The following is a 12547-nucleotide window of genomic DNA, read 5'->3' on the forward strand; positions in this document are numbered from 1 at the left end:
GCTGTGGCACTGCTATTGCTGCAGCGTAGAAATAGGTGAACATTGGCAGAATTTTGAAAGATAGATGTATGTGCTTTGAACATAATCAGAAATTTTCATGGCACTCATATGTTTTCTGTAGCAGTGCATATAGTAATTAAACTGGTACGACTGTGTGGGCACCTTCACTTTAACTTTCTATTAACGGATAATGCAGATTACTAGCGGCTTTAGTCTAAATGTAGAAATAAGGTTAAGGAAAACACAAGTGGATTAAAAAACACCATGGCACGAGTGGGAAGTTTACACAAGGAAAATGAATGCATTATGATGCAAGACCCTTCTTCCTGTTTTATGCTGTGCAGATCGTGGAAGTCTACGCCGGTCGTAGCACTACAGTCGAGTTCCTCCTGCAAGAGAACGTAGTGATTGCTGGCCTGCCAAAGCACGTGTTTGTTGTTCTTACAGGTGAGCAAGGATTTGCGTGTGTTATGTCTTCTGCCTACTGCCGAGTACTAATCTTGTAATTAATCAGGACAGGAATTAGTTTTTACATGTACTAGTTAGTTTCTTAACTAGTGTAGAAACCTAGCATAGAAAAGCAATAAGGTTTATTTTCAACAAGTATAGACTGACAGACTACTACAAATCTACTTAATAATGCTGGCATCTTAACACTACAAAATCAGACAAAATTAACATAACAAGCTAATGTTCCAGATACTACAAAAATTGATACCTCAAGAATTATATCTTATACTATAAAGGCCAACCTATTATGAGCACTCCCATACACTAACAGAATGCTTTTCCAACACTAATGACTTCAGATATTCATTTTCCCCACTAGCCATTAAGGATGAACCCATTGAAACCCACTGTAATTAATGAATCATCCTTAACCAAGTTCACAACTGTGATTGAAAATGAATTGCTTGCTTCACAAGTAGCACTAATGTCATTGTAGAATCATTAAACTTGCTAAGCACTGAGTCTGTGTCATGTTACTAATGTATAGCTTTTGTCCTTTATAATTATTTTCAGTGACATCCCCTTCGATGAATGTGTTATTAAAATTGTTTTAATGATGTGTTCTTCTAATAGTAATGTATAACATTAACCATGTGTGATCCTGTGTAACCAAATAAATTTTTCACGTGCCATCCCTGCTGTAATCTGAAGAGATTGCAGTCTTAAATAAATAAATAAAATAAACTGTTTAGGGTCATTCGATGTCAAACTGAACGTCCCAGGCATTTTGGCGACCATCTCAAATGTGATAAAAAAAAATCGCGCTGATTTCTTTCATGGAGTGCTAGAACATTTCGAAGAGAATAAAATTTTTGGTCACGTGAGAGCCTTCCGAGTTTCGCAGAATGTGATGTTTGTTAAAAAATTAATTCTGAGAGCATCATTTCTTGTTTCAGTGCCAAATTTTGTGTACATATTAAGCAAAAACGTTTGCATAAGATGTTCGAATTTCAGTAATATTACTGCGATTTTCTTGCCATATACACCTCCATAAATTTTGCCAAAATTTTTTATGTTTGCATTTTTTTCCTTGTAATAATACCACACTATGTATGAATACCCCAGTAATCAATACTTACTCTACGGAAGGTATATTTCCTGGTAAAAATATTTTCAGACCACTGAAATTTGTAAATCTTGCGATAAAAAATCACATATTTAAAAAAAAATTTCATTTTGGTCCCCATTAAGACGCAGTTTACACTACGTGGTGGTCCAATGAAAAATCAGCTTTATACGTCCATCAAAACAAAGAAATAGTTCTTTTATATAGCAACTTTTATCATTACAACTTTTGTTTTAATGAAGAAAATAATTTTTGAAGTTGCCCATTGATGGCTATCTTCCCATTTGTTCATATGGCGGCTTCATCATTGAAGTTGCCCATTGAAGTCAATGAGTCAATTTAATCGTGCCAAATTTCAGCACTCTGTGTCAAGAAACAAAAATGTTACGATCCCCGCATCCCCCCCTAATTGCAATTAGCAGCATGTCGACAGACCTGGTCAATGTTATTGCCTCTTGTTTTCAAATTTTCTTTTTGCACTGCTAGTGTTAACCCATTAACAGAGGACGGCACTTTGACCCAACTCGCTTGTGGCGTAGCACGAATAAACAGAAAAAAAAAGTAGCCCTTGACAGTTTTGAATACATGCCTCGGTTCGTCCCAATATACTGCGCATGACATACCCCATGTGACAAGTGCTTATTTTTTTTTCTATGTCATCATTTTTCGTGCAGGTTCTCTGGTGCTGCTGCTGATGGTGAGTGCGCTCTGCCTGTACACTGTGGTGATGAGCCAGCGGCAGCCCGAAAGGGCTGGCTTCATGCCTGTGCAAAGCAACGGTGGAACATTGTTTGATGACGACGATGATGACGATGATGGGATAGGACAGCGCAAGAGCCGCAAGAGTGCCAACAACAGCGGCTCCGGTGGCAGCGTGCACAGCAAATTGCTCAAGGCAGCAGAGTACCATGACGACACTTCCTCCGAGGACGAAATCTACAACACCCGCAACTGGAAAAGCAGTGCAAAGTGAGTGAGTAGGGGTAACTTATGGTTTCTGGCCAACTGGTATGGGTGCATTGGATCATTGTCAAAGTGAGGATATTGCCAGTGGTTTGCAGTATATAGAAATCTAGTATGTCGATAACTGTAGGAAGCAATTAATTAATGCAATGAAGCTGTGCCCTCTGTAATTGCCCGGCTGCCAGTTACCCCAGTGCAGACATACCCTATGTGTAGCTGGCCTTGAGGTATGTACCTCAGGTTGACTACTCTGCCCTTCCATCAATTCAGTGAACTTCATCATTGTCTTACCTGACTGGCTTGGCTATAGACGCTGCACTTTACATTTATCTTAGAGTTCACCTAGTTTAGTACTTACTGTGTACAGATACATTAATTTAGTGCATAACTTCAAATTTTACAAAATATGCTAATAAGTATGCACTGCCTGTAAGATGTAGGAACAGTTCTGCGAGTAGGTCGCAAGATTAAGCGTTCATTTCTGAGAAGACAGTACCCGTACTGGAACAGTTACTAGTTGATAGACTAATTAGTAACTCCCGTACACTGTTGACATCTGGTGTCAAGGACGTATTACAAAGTCCGAAGCTACGCACCCTCATAGCATACATACCCCATGTGACGGTGGAACATTGTTCCACCGTCACATGGGGTATGTGAACAGGTGTTCAGGTGTATGTATCACCTAGCCTAAGCCCTTTTCATAAGTTTGGTAGCTATTAATTAGTCTTGACATCAATAAAAGCTGAGAAAATATAATAGTAAAATAAAACAATGATAAGGATGTAAAAGATAGTCTGAAATTTAACCCCTCATAGTGTAGAGAGCAGCAGGTATTAGGGCACTTGCATGCACCACAGGTGTTCTGACTCTACAGAGTTTTGCAAGGCCAGTATAACCTCTTCGCTACCTGCGTCCATGTTGGTGGACATGACTTCTTAAGCAAACTACACTACAGCAAACCGCTTAGTATCACTGAAAACTTGCACCTTGGTCACCCAGAGTGTTGTTTACCCATACTCTAAGACTGAGCAGCAAAGGTCAACTTTAGAGGCTGGTGTGTGGACAAAATGGAACGGCGGGGAGCAGCTCGTGTAGCACGAGGCTGCTCAGTCCTAAACTAGCTTTTCATAACTAATAGTATATATATTTTTTAAGTAGTGTGAACAGAAAGTTTTGCTATTGGTCTTCAGGAACCATCTAAAAAATATTTAAAGCACTGAAAGCCAGAATGTGCATTTATCAGGGGTGTCTTTACAATGTTCAAAACTGCCATATGTGGACACCCATATTTAGGTACCCTTTGAAAATGAAATTTTGTCGCAGTGTTCTTTTTTTGCACTTGTGGAACTAGTATTTGACATATAATTTTGCAAACTGCACCTCTTTTTCTTGCCTACCGTACTTACAAGATTGTAAGTCGACACGAATGCAGACCAACCCCCCCAAAATCACACATGAAAAAAGTACGAAAGATTACTTCACAGAAATCTATTTACAAGGTCACTGGACTAATTACACGTGCTCACTCATCACCGTAAAGCCAGCCCTCTTTAGGAACTTCGGTGCCCAAGCCCTGCTGTGCTGCTGGCCTTGAAGTGTCCTCGGCATTCCCGTTTCTGAAGCGAAGACAGGGGCTTTTTGTGTGGGCTTGTCACATGTCACCAGCAGAGACTGATCGTGTAGTTCATTCACGTGTGCGGAAAGCTCCAGAAAACATCCGAACGAGCACCAACGGAGTGACGATGAAGCACAATGATAAAGCATTACAGAGGCACTCGACACTCGGCACTTCACGCGGCACTCGACGCACAGTAGGTAACAAAACTTTGGCCGGCATCTCCAGCGCTCTGATAGGCATGGGGACAGTCAGGGCGAGAGCAGGGAGAGCAGGGCAGGGGCACATAGATTTGAATTCCTATTCACTTGCCAACAAAGGTCCGCGAAAAAAACTGAAGCTCACTCAGACTCACTCAAGAAATATATTTCGCTCTGAGGGCTCACTTGGACTCAGACTCAACAAAATTTTCCTCAACCGGACTCACTCGGACTCAGATTTACTAAACCTTTTCTCAACCGGACCCACGCGGACTCAAGCTTGCCCACATATCAGTCAGCCGGACTCACTCAGACTCACGGCTTTACTTGAGTCTAAGTGAGCCTGAGTGAGTCCACTCATGAGTCTGTTAGCGTAAAATTAGCTTTTTCAATCATGGTGTCAATGCTCTTTAACGCCAATATCTCACATCGGTGCTCTACGATATGCCTTTGGTCTTGTACCTTCAGATACGAGTTATCAGTGGTTTCAATCCAGTAAGGACATTTTTATGAAATATGCAACTCATGCGAGATATTCTGGCCCCCCCTTCCCATAACTCACGCTTCTGATCAATAGTGAGGTGGCGCATGAACGCTAGTGCATTGAGATATCTGCGAATAGACGAGTATAAACATAAGCCGATATAAGGCCGACAGTAATGCTGAAGATGAGTAGATAGGACCATAGGTTGACAATAAAAGGTGGAGCTCACTCAAGACTCACTCAAGAAATATATATTGCACTTAGGGCTCACTCGGACTCACGCTCACTAAAATTTTCCTCAACCGGACTCGCTCGTACTCAAACTCACCAAAAATATTACTCACCCGGACTCACTCAGACTCACGTTCCGATCCAAGTCTGGTGAGTTGACTTGCGAGCCAGTTTGCCGACCTATGCTTGGCAAACACGACCGTCACTCACAAAAAAAAAAAAAGAAGCTTTTCTATCAATTACCAGTGCCCCCGAACAAAGTGTTGCAGAGCTGCTCTACGCGGTCAGGAGTGCCGCTGCTGATCGGAATAGCGGCTCTTCCAATCACTAGAGGTACTCCCAATTGTGAACAGCGGCTTGTTAAAAGTTGAAAAAGAAGATTCTTCAAAACAAGTGCGCGGAACAATTATATGCTACTGGTAGAGCCTGGAAGCAAATGTTATGTTGTAAACACACCACGGTGTCCCTGATTCCTGTTTGTCCCATCATTAATGGTGTCACTAGATTCAAGTTTGATTCGATTGTAAGTCGACCTACAATCGTGTAAATGTGGAACTTTTTTTTTTTCGGTAGTGGAGAGGACGAATGATCTTTCTTTCGTTTAAATTTTGGTTAATTCAATTGCCTTCTAGTGCAATTAATGCTTTGGATAGATCGCAGCATATGGTACTTCACACAAGTGTAGTTTGCTGGCATCCCTTTACTTTTGATAGCTTGCATGCAAGTGCAAGGAATTCACCAAACGCCCGTGAGATGGTTTTGAAGCACTTCTATGCGGTACAAAGTGATCCCTAAACGATTTCCAGTTGCCTCACTCCTCTGTCAGCTGATGCATTGTGTGTTGGCAAACTTCCCAATTTCATTGTCACACCTGATCGTCTGCTACCCTTGATTGTGTTTGCACCCATTCGGTTGCTCTAGCAAGCAACTGATCACACCTGATCGTCTGCTACCCTTGATTGTGTTTGCACCCATTCGGTTGCTCTAGCAAGCAACTGTTTACCTTGCCAATTTTACTTCCTTTTAACTAGAATATTACATACCTGTATTCAAGCTGCCATCTTCACACCTCTCAACGCTGTACCTATTATACCCTTTTGAATTATTTGCAAGTACATTGGCATGCTACTGCTTATAGTCTAGAACACTGTGTTAGATTAGTTTAGGTGGAGCGACGGCGCGTTGGAATGAGAAGAAATCGCGGACCTCTTTCCCTTTCTTGCCGAAAGGCGGCGCACGCGGGACGGTGGCCGCCTGGCTGTACGCCGCGCAAACCTGACGCTTCTAACATTCGGTGTTTTAGCGTGTTTAGTGATATCGCAAGGCCCTGTGAGAATTGTGTGGTATTGTAATATGATACACGTAAGGTAGATATAAAGGCTTAGTAGTGTTTTATGCATGACGGTTCGGCATGCGGCGGTGAAGCTCATAAACACCACCTTCGGCCTCGGCAATATTGCGGATATTTCCATGAAATCCGAGGTGCTCTTTTGCTATTCGCCTACCCAAGAAAGCGATGTTGATATTCAGTGCCTCATCGAAGCTCAAAAGTTTTCGTCGATATATATGATTAACAGGAGCGGCATGGTAGTTGTATCCTTCGACTTCCGCAGCCATTCCCACAGCACAAGACATTGTATATTCGCGGCCACGAATGCAGCATTAGACACGTGCATCTCTGAAAACACTACCGTTTTCTGGCCATCGATATTTATGTTGTGATGTGCCCAAGCTGCACTTGGCAGAGTGACGGATTCAGAGTTTTTAAAGATATCAATTCAGTACCTGGTTCTCCATCTCGCTGGGACACGGTGGCCGCGGTGGCCTCGGTGCCGCAGTTGGCTAGTGGTGGCACAGGAAACTGAGATCGCTTCGGCAATTCCGGAGAGGGCGGTATCGGAGCATCGACTATCCAGCGATGGCAGGAGTGGAGCTTGATGAATCTCCACCACTAACACAGCGTTCTTGGCGGGAAGGCAAACACGGGTGCTTTCCTCTTCTTCACAGTCTTGGTTAGGGGGCATCCAGGAACTATTGTTGGTATGGCATCTTTTGCCAAAGCCGCCTTTCTCGGCGCACTCACGAGAACGTTTCCTTTATATAGCGCTTCCCATGATTTGGTGACAAATCGCGCATGAAAATGTTTTTCACGAACAAAATATGTTGTTTGCTACTCGCGATCCTTCTGTGGAATAGCATGTCGCCACACTTTTAAGCGGTCACTGTCCTCCGGAGCAGCGAAAGAGAAACTTTCTCCGTGCACGATTTGTAGCCAGAGTTGCATCGCGGCACAAAGCACTTCTTGCCATCTGGACAATATAAGTTGTGTAAATAAGGACCACGATGAACAAGGATAAGCTGTTTCAAAAAAGCTAGCATTTGGATGGCAAGCGTTTCGACTGGCGAACGTATACGCACGAATGGGTCCTCGTCTGGTTTGGCGTGTTAGTTTTAACGGGTCAGACAGTGACGTCACCGAATATGGTGTCACTCTCAATTCCTGTCATTCCCGATAGAAGAAAATAGAAAGCAAATGGTTAGGACGCTGAAAAGGAAACGAGCACGACCATTTCACGTTTGTTCACCCGGAGCAGGGCAAAAAGCTCTACTTTTGCTACTGCAACAAACAGCATGTCTGTGACGAATAACGAGAGGAACAATCAGAATGGCACATGGTTAGTCATGATGGATTTGTCGTTAAATGGATGTTTACCTTCATTACCACGCACCAGCCACCGCGTGCAAACGTTGCAAAGGCGACTGCTTGAATCCATCTGATGTGGTGCATGCACGACAACCCATGAGAGGAATTTCTAACCTACCATTGTCAATGTGTTACTTCTGACAACCATCATTTAGTGAAACGTCCACCCCCCCCCCCCTCGCGCCCGCTTTCTTTTTCAGGGAATACCTTTTTTTTCTTTTTGACTAACCGAGTTCGGGTCCACCACGGTGGATCAGTGGCTAAGGTGCTCGCTGCTGACCCAGTGATTATTAACCCAGCTCGCCACGGCCGCTTCACCCAATTTGCCACAGAGGCCTTATTTGTGCACGAGCTAAATAGTTTTGAAATTCGTGTTCACCTGTAAACTCATTAGCGCTGTTCGCAAAAGCTATATTTCCTATGCGTTTCCATCTGTCGGCTACCGCCACTGAATTTTCTTGACGTTGCGCATTTACTTTCAAATCAGATGATATGTGCGGTTACCCTAATAAAAAAAGAACGGCCAGCAGTTGATGAGTTGTCGCAAATGCAGCATTGTAAGTGACGCGGCCCCCGTTTGAAGCGGCCGACCTGAAGCCTCGATACACCTAGTGCAGCCTGTCGGAAAAAGTGCGAAGCGCGTCTCCGTGTTCGGCGGGGAGGTTGCGCGGCGGAGGTGGAGCGTCGGTACACCTAACCTATTCTAACACCGTGGTCTAGACCATGCCTGCCAAATATGCTCCAACCATTTTATTCTTGTGCACGATGCTTGATACTTCAGGTGTAGAATAAAATGTGAAGCTCTGTAGACATTTATGATAATTAGAAATTATATTTAGATAGTCCACACAGGGAAAATCCACGACGGTCAGGTACAGACGTCAGTGGCATTCTACCTGTACCCATCGCACTGACAGTGGGTTGCTTATTACGGCAAGTATTGGGCAACACTAGAGGCCTGATCACTTGAAAAAATGTGCTAGGCCAAGTTTTCTGCATAGTACAGGCAAAACGTCGGTGCTGCAAGTGCATTGTCATCCATTATTCGTTGTACCGATTGGGACATGCCCAGAGCTATAAACACGGCAGACAACGCTCTTGTACCTTCCTTCAACTTAATTAAGCTTCATTCAGACACCAGGCTTGAGCATTAGCTTTAATGCTAAAGACTTGGAGACAGCCATTTGCTGCTAATGAAGTGCTCAGCAAGTAGATCGATTAATTAATCATTTCAGCTTTGCTTAACTATTCATTCTTAAACCCAATTTGGATTCACAGCCATTAATAGCACATACTTTCTGGTAATGCCTCAAGGACTCTCTTTTTTTCCACTACGTCGTCTTCTGGTTGTGTACTAAGGTCCTCGGTACATTGCCGAGAACTACAAACCAAAACATCTAGCACAACACATTTTTTCAGCCTGCGACATCCTCAAAATGCCGAGGGGGCTTTTGCCTTACAAATATCCTTGCACTTCTCTTACAGGTCGATCTAATCTGCACTCGCGGCATTGACGTTCGAAGACCTCTCCTTGTCACCATCTCTGGCGCCAGTGGAGCTCCCAGACTCCCAGTGTTCTTACCGAGGTGGCAGCAAGGAGCGCCAATCGAAATGCCCGGATGCTACATGCTCAGCTGCCATAGGCAGGGACTGTGTGATTTTGGCAACCAGATGCTTCCAGAGCTTTCCTGAATTTTAATCTTTACTTACTTCGAGAAGAGGATGTGAAGCGACATGGTATGTAGCCTTGAAGCCTGCTTGCACGGACAGCGGGAGGAATTTGACCAGCATATGGTAAAGCAGAGCAACAGTTCACATACGCATGTGGAGGTGCTGTCTTAACTTTTTAAGTCATAAAGCTGCAAAGTGGGCATGTGCTATAGAACTGGAAAGCTCTCTGCCTGCACCTCCAAGTGCAGCGTGTGCATCTTCGTAACTAGTGGGATGCTCGGCTACGAGAGAATTTGGCATTCTTGGCTTTGAATTGGAAAAATAAGGCTGTTAGCAGCTGTACATGTGTCTGTAGATATGGTAGGGATAGTTTCCACATGCGGCTTTTTCTTTTCGCTGAATTATTTACGAAAGCAGGCTTCCAGGAGCAAAGTCGCTTGGGCAAAAGCAAACTAATATGGGAGAGGTGCTTCTGGTTTCATTCCATCTACCACCATAAACACATTGCAAGCACGGTGCACGTGAGGGGTCAAGTGAATGTTCTGCATGGATGTGAAACTGAGCACTGCCAGTACTATAGCAGAGGTTCAACCCTGGACATCGTTACGCTGTCAATAAGCGACAAGCACTTATGCAGCCATGATACCTTAACTGACTGACAGTGCTAAAAGAATTCTGTTGTGTACTGGTAATGAACAGCTGTAAATTGAAGTGTGTAGGCTTACGTTGAACAAACAAGTGTATTAGATTAGTTTGACATTTGAATATACAGCTGTCCAACATTTTATACCAAGGTCGCTTGGGTAGTGCTGGCATATTTTAACACTTTTTTACGACGGTGCAATCACTTTTATTTTGTAACCTTGTTTTTTATGCTCTTTCCTCTGTATTTTGGACTTGTGCTACTTTTTTTATGAATGGTTAACAGCAACCTGACTTCACTGTTAGCTGGTGTGGCCATTGTGATGATACTAACTGGGGGAGCCACCTGGGTGGCCCTGCATCTCTCACATCTATATGTCTGTGCCGATATAGGAGGATTTTGTAGGGTGATGTCTCAGAGCAGCCGCACGCTGTGCCACGTGATATAGCATCTAATATATTTGAGACACCTGTGCGACTAAAGTGAAATTTCCAGTTATTGCGTATCCAGTGCAGTGTTTTGACCGTGTACATAGAAAGTTGTGCATGTCTGCACACACGTGCAGCAAAAAAAAGAAAAAAAAAAGCGTTTTACATTGTTTTAGTAAATAGTTAAACTATGTGCAGTGGCCTTATTTCAGGTATGGACTACTGTGATTGCACCCACACCCAAGAATGGTTCCTGCTAGGAAGCATATTTGTTGAGGTTTCATTGTAAACATTCTCAGCCAGATTTCTGTCTACTATGTCAGCGGAATGAGTTCTTTGGCTTTGTTGTGCAAGTTTGTAGACCATAAGCACATCTTCTTACAATCCACACCTTGCGATGCGTATTATGAAATACTGAATTTACATTAATATAAAACCTTAAATACAATGTTGTCATTTGACAACTCTGAACATAAAAGCATCGCGTACATTACGTGAAGCAATGCATGAAGTGTAATCATATCTGTAATCATAAATCTTAACTAAAAATGCTTCAGCACTGCATAATACGCAGTGTCCTCCGGGCATAAATTGTAACAGTAGATTACCGTTTGCACAACACTTCACAACAGTGTCACATCACAGCGAGGGTTCAAATCCAATTGAACCTAAGTAGTTGCATTTTATGCAAGTAAGGCCGCTTAGATTCCACCCCCTTTCCCCTCTTGCATCGATAAATGTGCAACTGTCTTTAGAAATCGCAGGTTTGGCTTTTTTTTGCAAAGCTCACTCGCCTGGTAATTTGAACTTCATGCACTGTAAAAAAATTTCGCGATAGTAGGCTGTGCTTTCTCAGCTCATTAACACAAATATTCAAAGGCTTACATTATATCTGTGTAAACGTGATAGTAATGCTTGCGCATTTAAGCTCAGTGTTTGAATCTAGCCAGATTCCATCACAGTTGTGCCCAACTTCGCTGTGCTATGGTTGTGTGAAGGTCCAGCCTTAATACAGGCTGCTCCATAAGCAGGTTCCACTTAATTACCATGTAATGCCTCCCCATGCCTATTCAAATAGTAGTGCCAAAGCCAAAGAGTCATTTTCGCTGAGTCCAACTTCTGTCCTATTTTCTGTATTTTGTACAAGTAGAGATGCTGAAGCTTTTGCATATAGATCTTGACATGGTCCTGTGTGGAATGAACGTTGTAACTATTTAGTTTTCGTACAGCAACTGCCACACTGGCCAGTAATAGATTTTTTGGGTTGGGTTATGCTGTTTGGGAGGTTGCACGTCTTTCAAGCGTACTTAGCAAACTGTGCCGTTGTCGTGTTGCATGTTACATAAGAAAATTTCCAGACACACACATCCTAAAGCAACCAAAGTTCATGCATAACACGCCCAATGGTGTCTTTCTCTTAGTTTGCCTCACTCTGCTGCTCAGTCATGAGACTTGTTCAAATGTTACCCCCCCCCCCGTCTGTTTTATCCAGGATGTACTGCACATCAAGTGTGTAACAGTTTGTCTATTGTGGGATGTGTGTGCATGTTACATGTTATGGGAGCAGTGTATTTACAGGATCTTGACAAGAGCTTTCCATTGTAGTGCTTGCAGATGTGAGAAGCGGAATGCTGTGTAGATTGCTGGATACGGTCCATTTGTATCCCTGTACAGTGAATAACCCCTTCAGGGGTGGAGGACAGTGCAGTTCATGTGCAGTAGCTGCTGCCTCGCAAGGCAGCCTGTTCCAGAAATTCGGTGCGGGAACTGCCACAGCATTACTTGCTGCAAAGTCCTAGTGCAATTAAAGTTAAAAAGTACAATATGCTTACACTGAACGGCAACTGTCCTCTACCATTTCAGCTTCACACATCTACTACTGCACCCACCCAGTGTCATTGTCATGTCTTCCAAGAAACAAAGTTAAACACATTGTTGACATTCGTTTTTTCTCTTGTAACAAAGAAAAAAAAAACTAAAGTGTGCTCAGACGAGGAAAAATTGCAACTACTCTCCTCTAGTCATTCTC

General features: G+C 43.2%; 2 protein-coding genes across 8 annotated transcripts in view; one reads left to right on the forward strand and one right to left on the reverse strand.

The window, feature by feature from the left end:
* Positions 1-10320, forward strand: part of LOC119389506 (carboxypeptidase D-like) — a 43961-nt gene extending 33641 nt beyond the window's left edge. The window contains 3 exon segments of the mRNA XM_049414459.1: positions 345-447; positions 2251-2545; positions 9262-10320. Of these exon segments, the coding sequence (XP_049270416.1) occupies positions 345-447; positions 2251-2545; positions 9262-9271 (408 nt within the window). The 3' untranslated portion in view covers positions 9272-10320.
* LOC119389507 (ubiquitin carboxyl-terminal hydrolase 32-like) overlaps positions 1-12547 on the reverse strand; it is a 214190-nt gene that overhangs the window by 123470 nt on the left and 78173 nt on the right. The gene's annotated exons all lie outside the window — the stretch shown is intronic.

Source organism: Rhipicephalus sanguineus, chromosome 4, assembly GCF_013339695.2.
Source record: "Rhipicephalus sanguineus isolate Rsan-2018 chromosome 4, BIME_Rsan_1.4, whole genome shotgun sequence".
Lineage (NCBI taxonomy): Eukaryota > Metazoa > Arthropoda > Arachnida > Ixodida > Ixodidae > Rhipicephalus > Rhipicephalus sanguineus.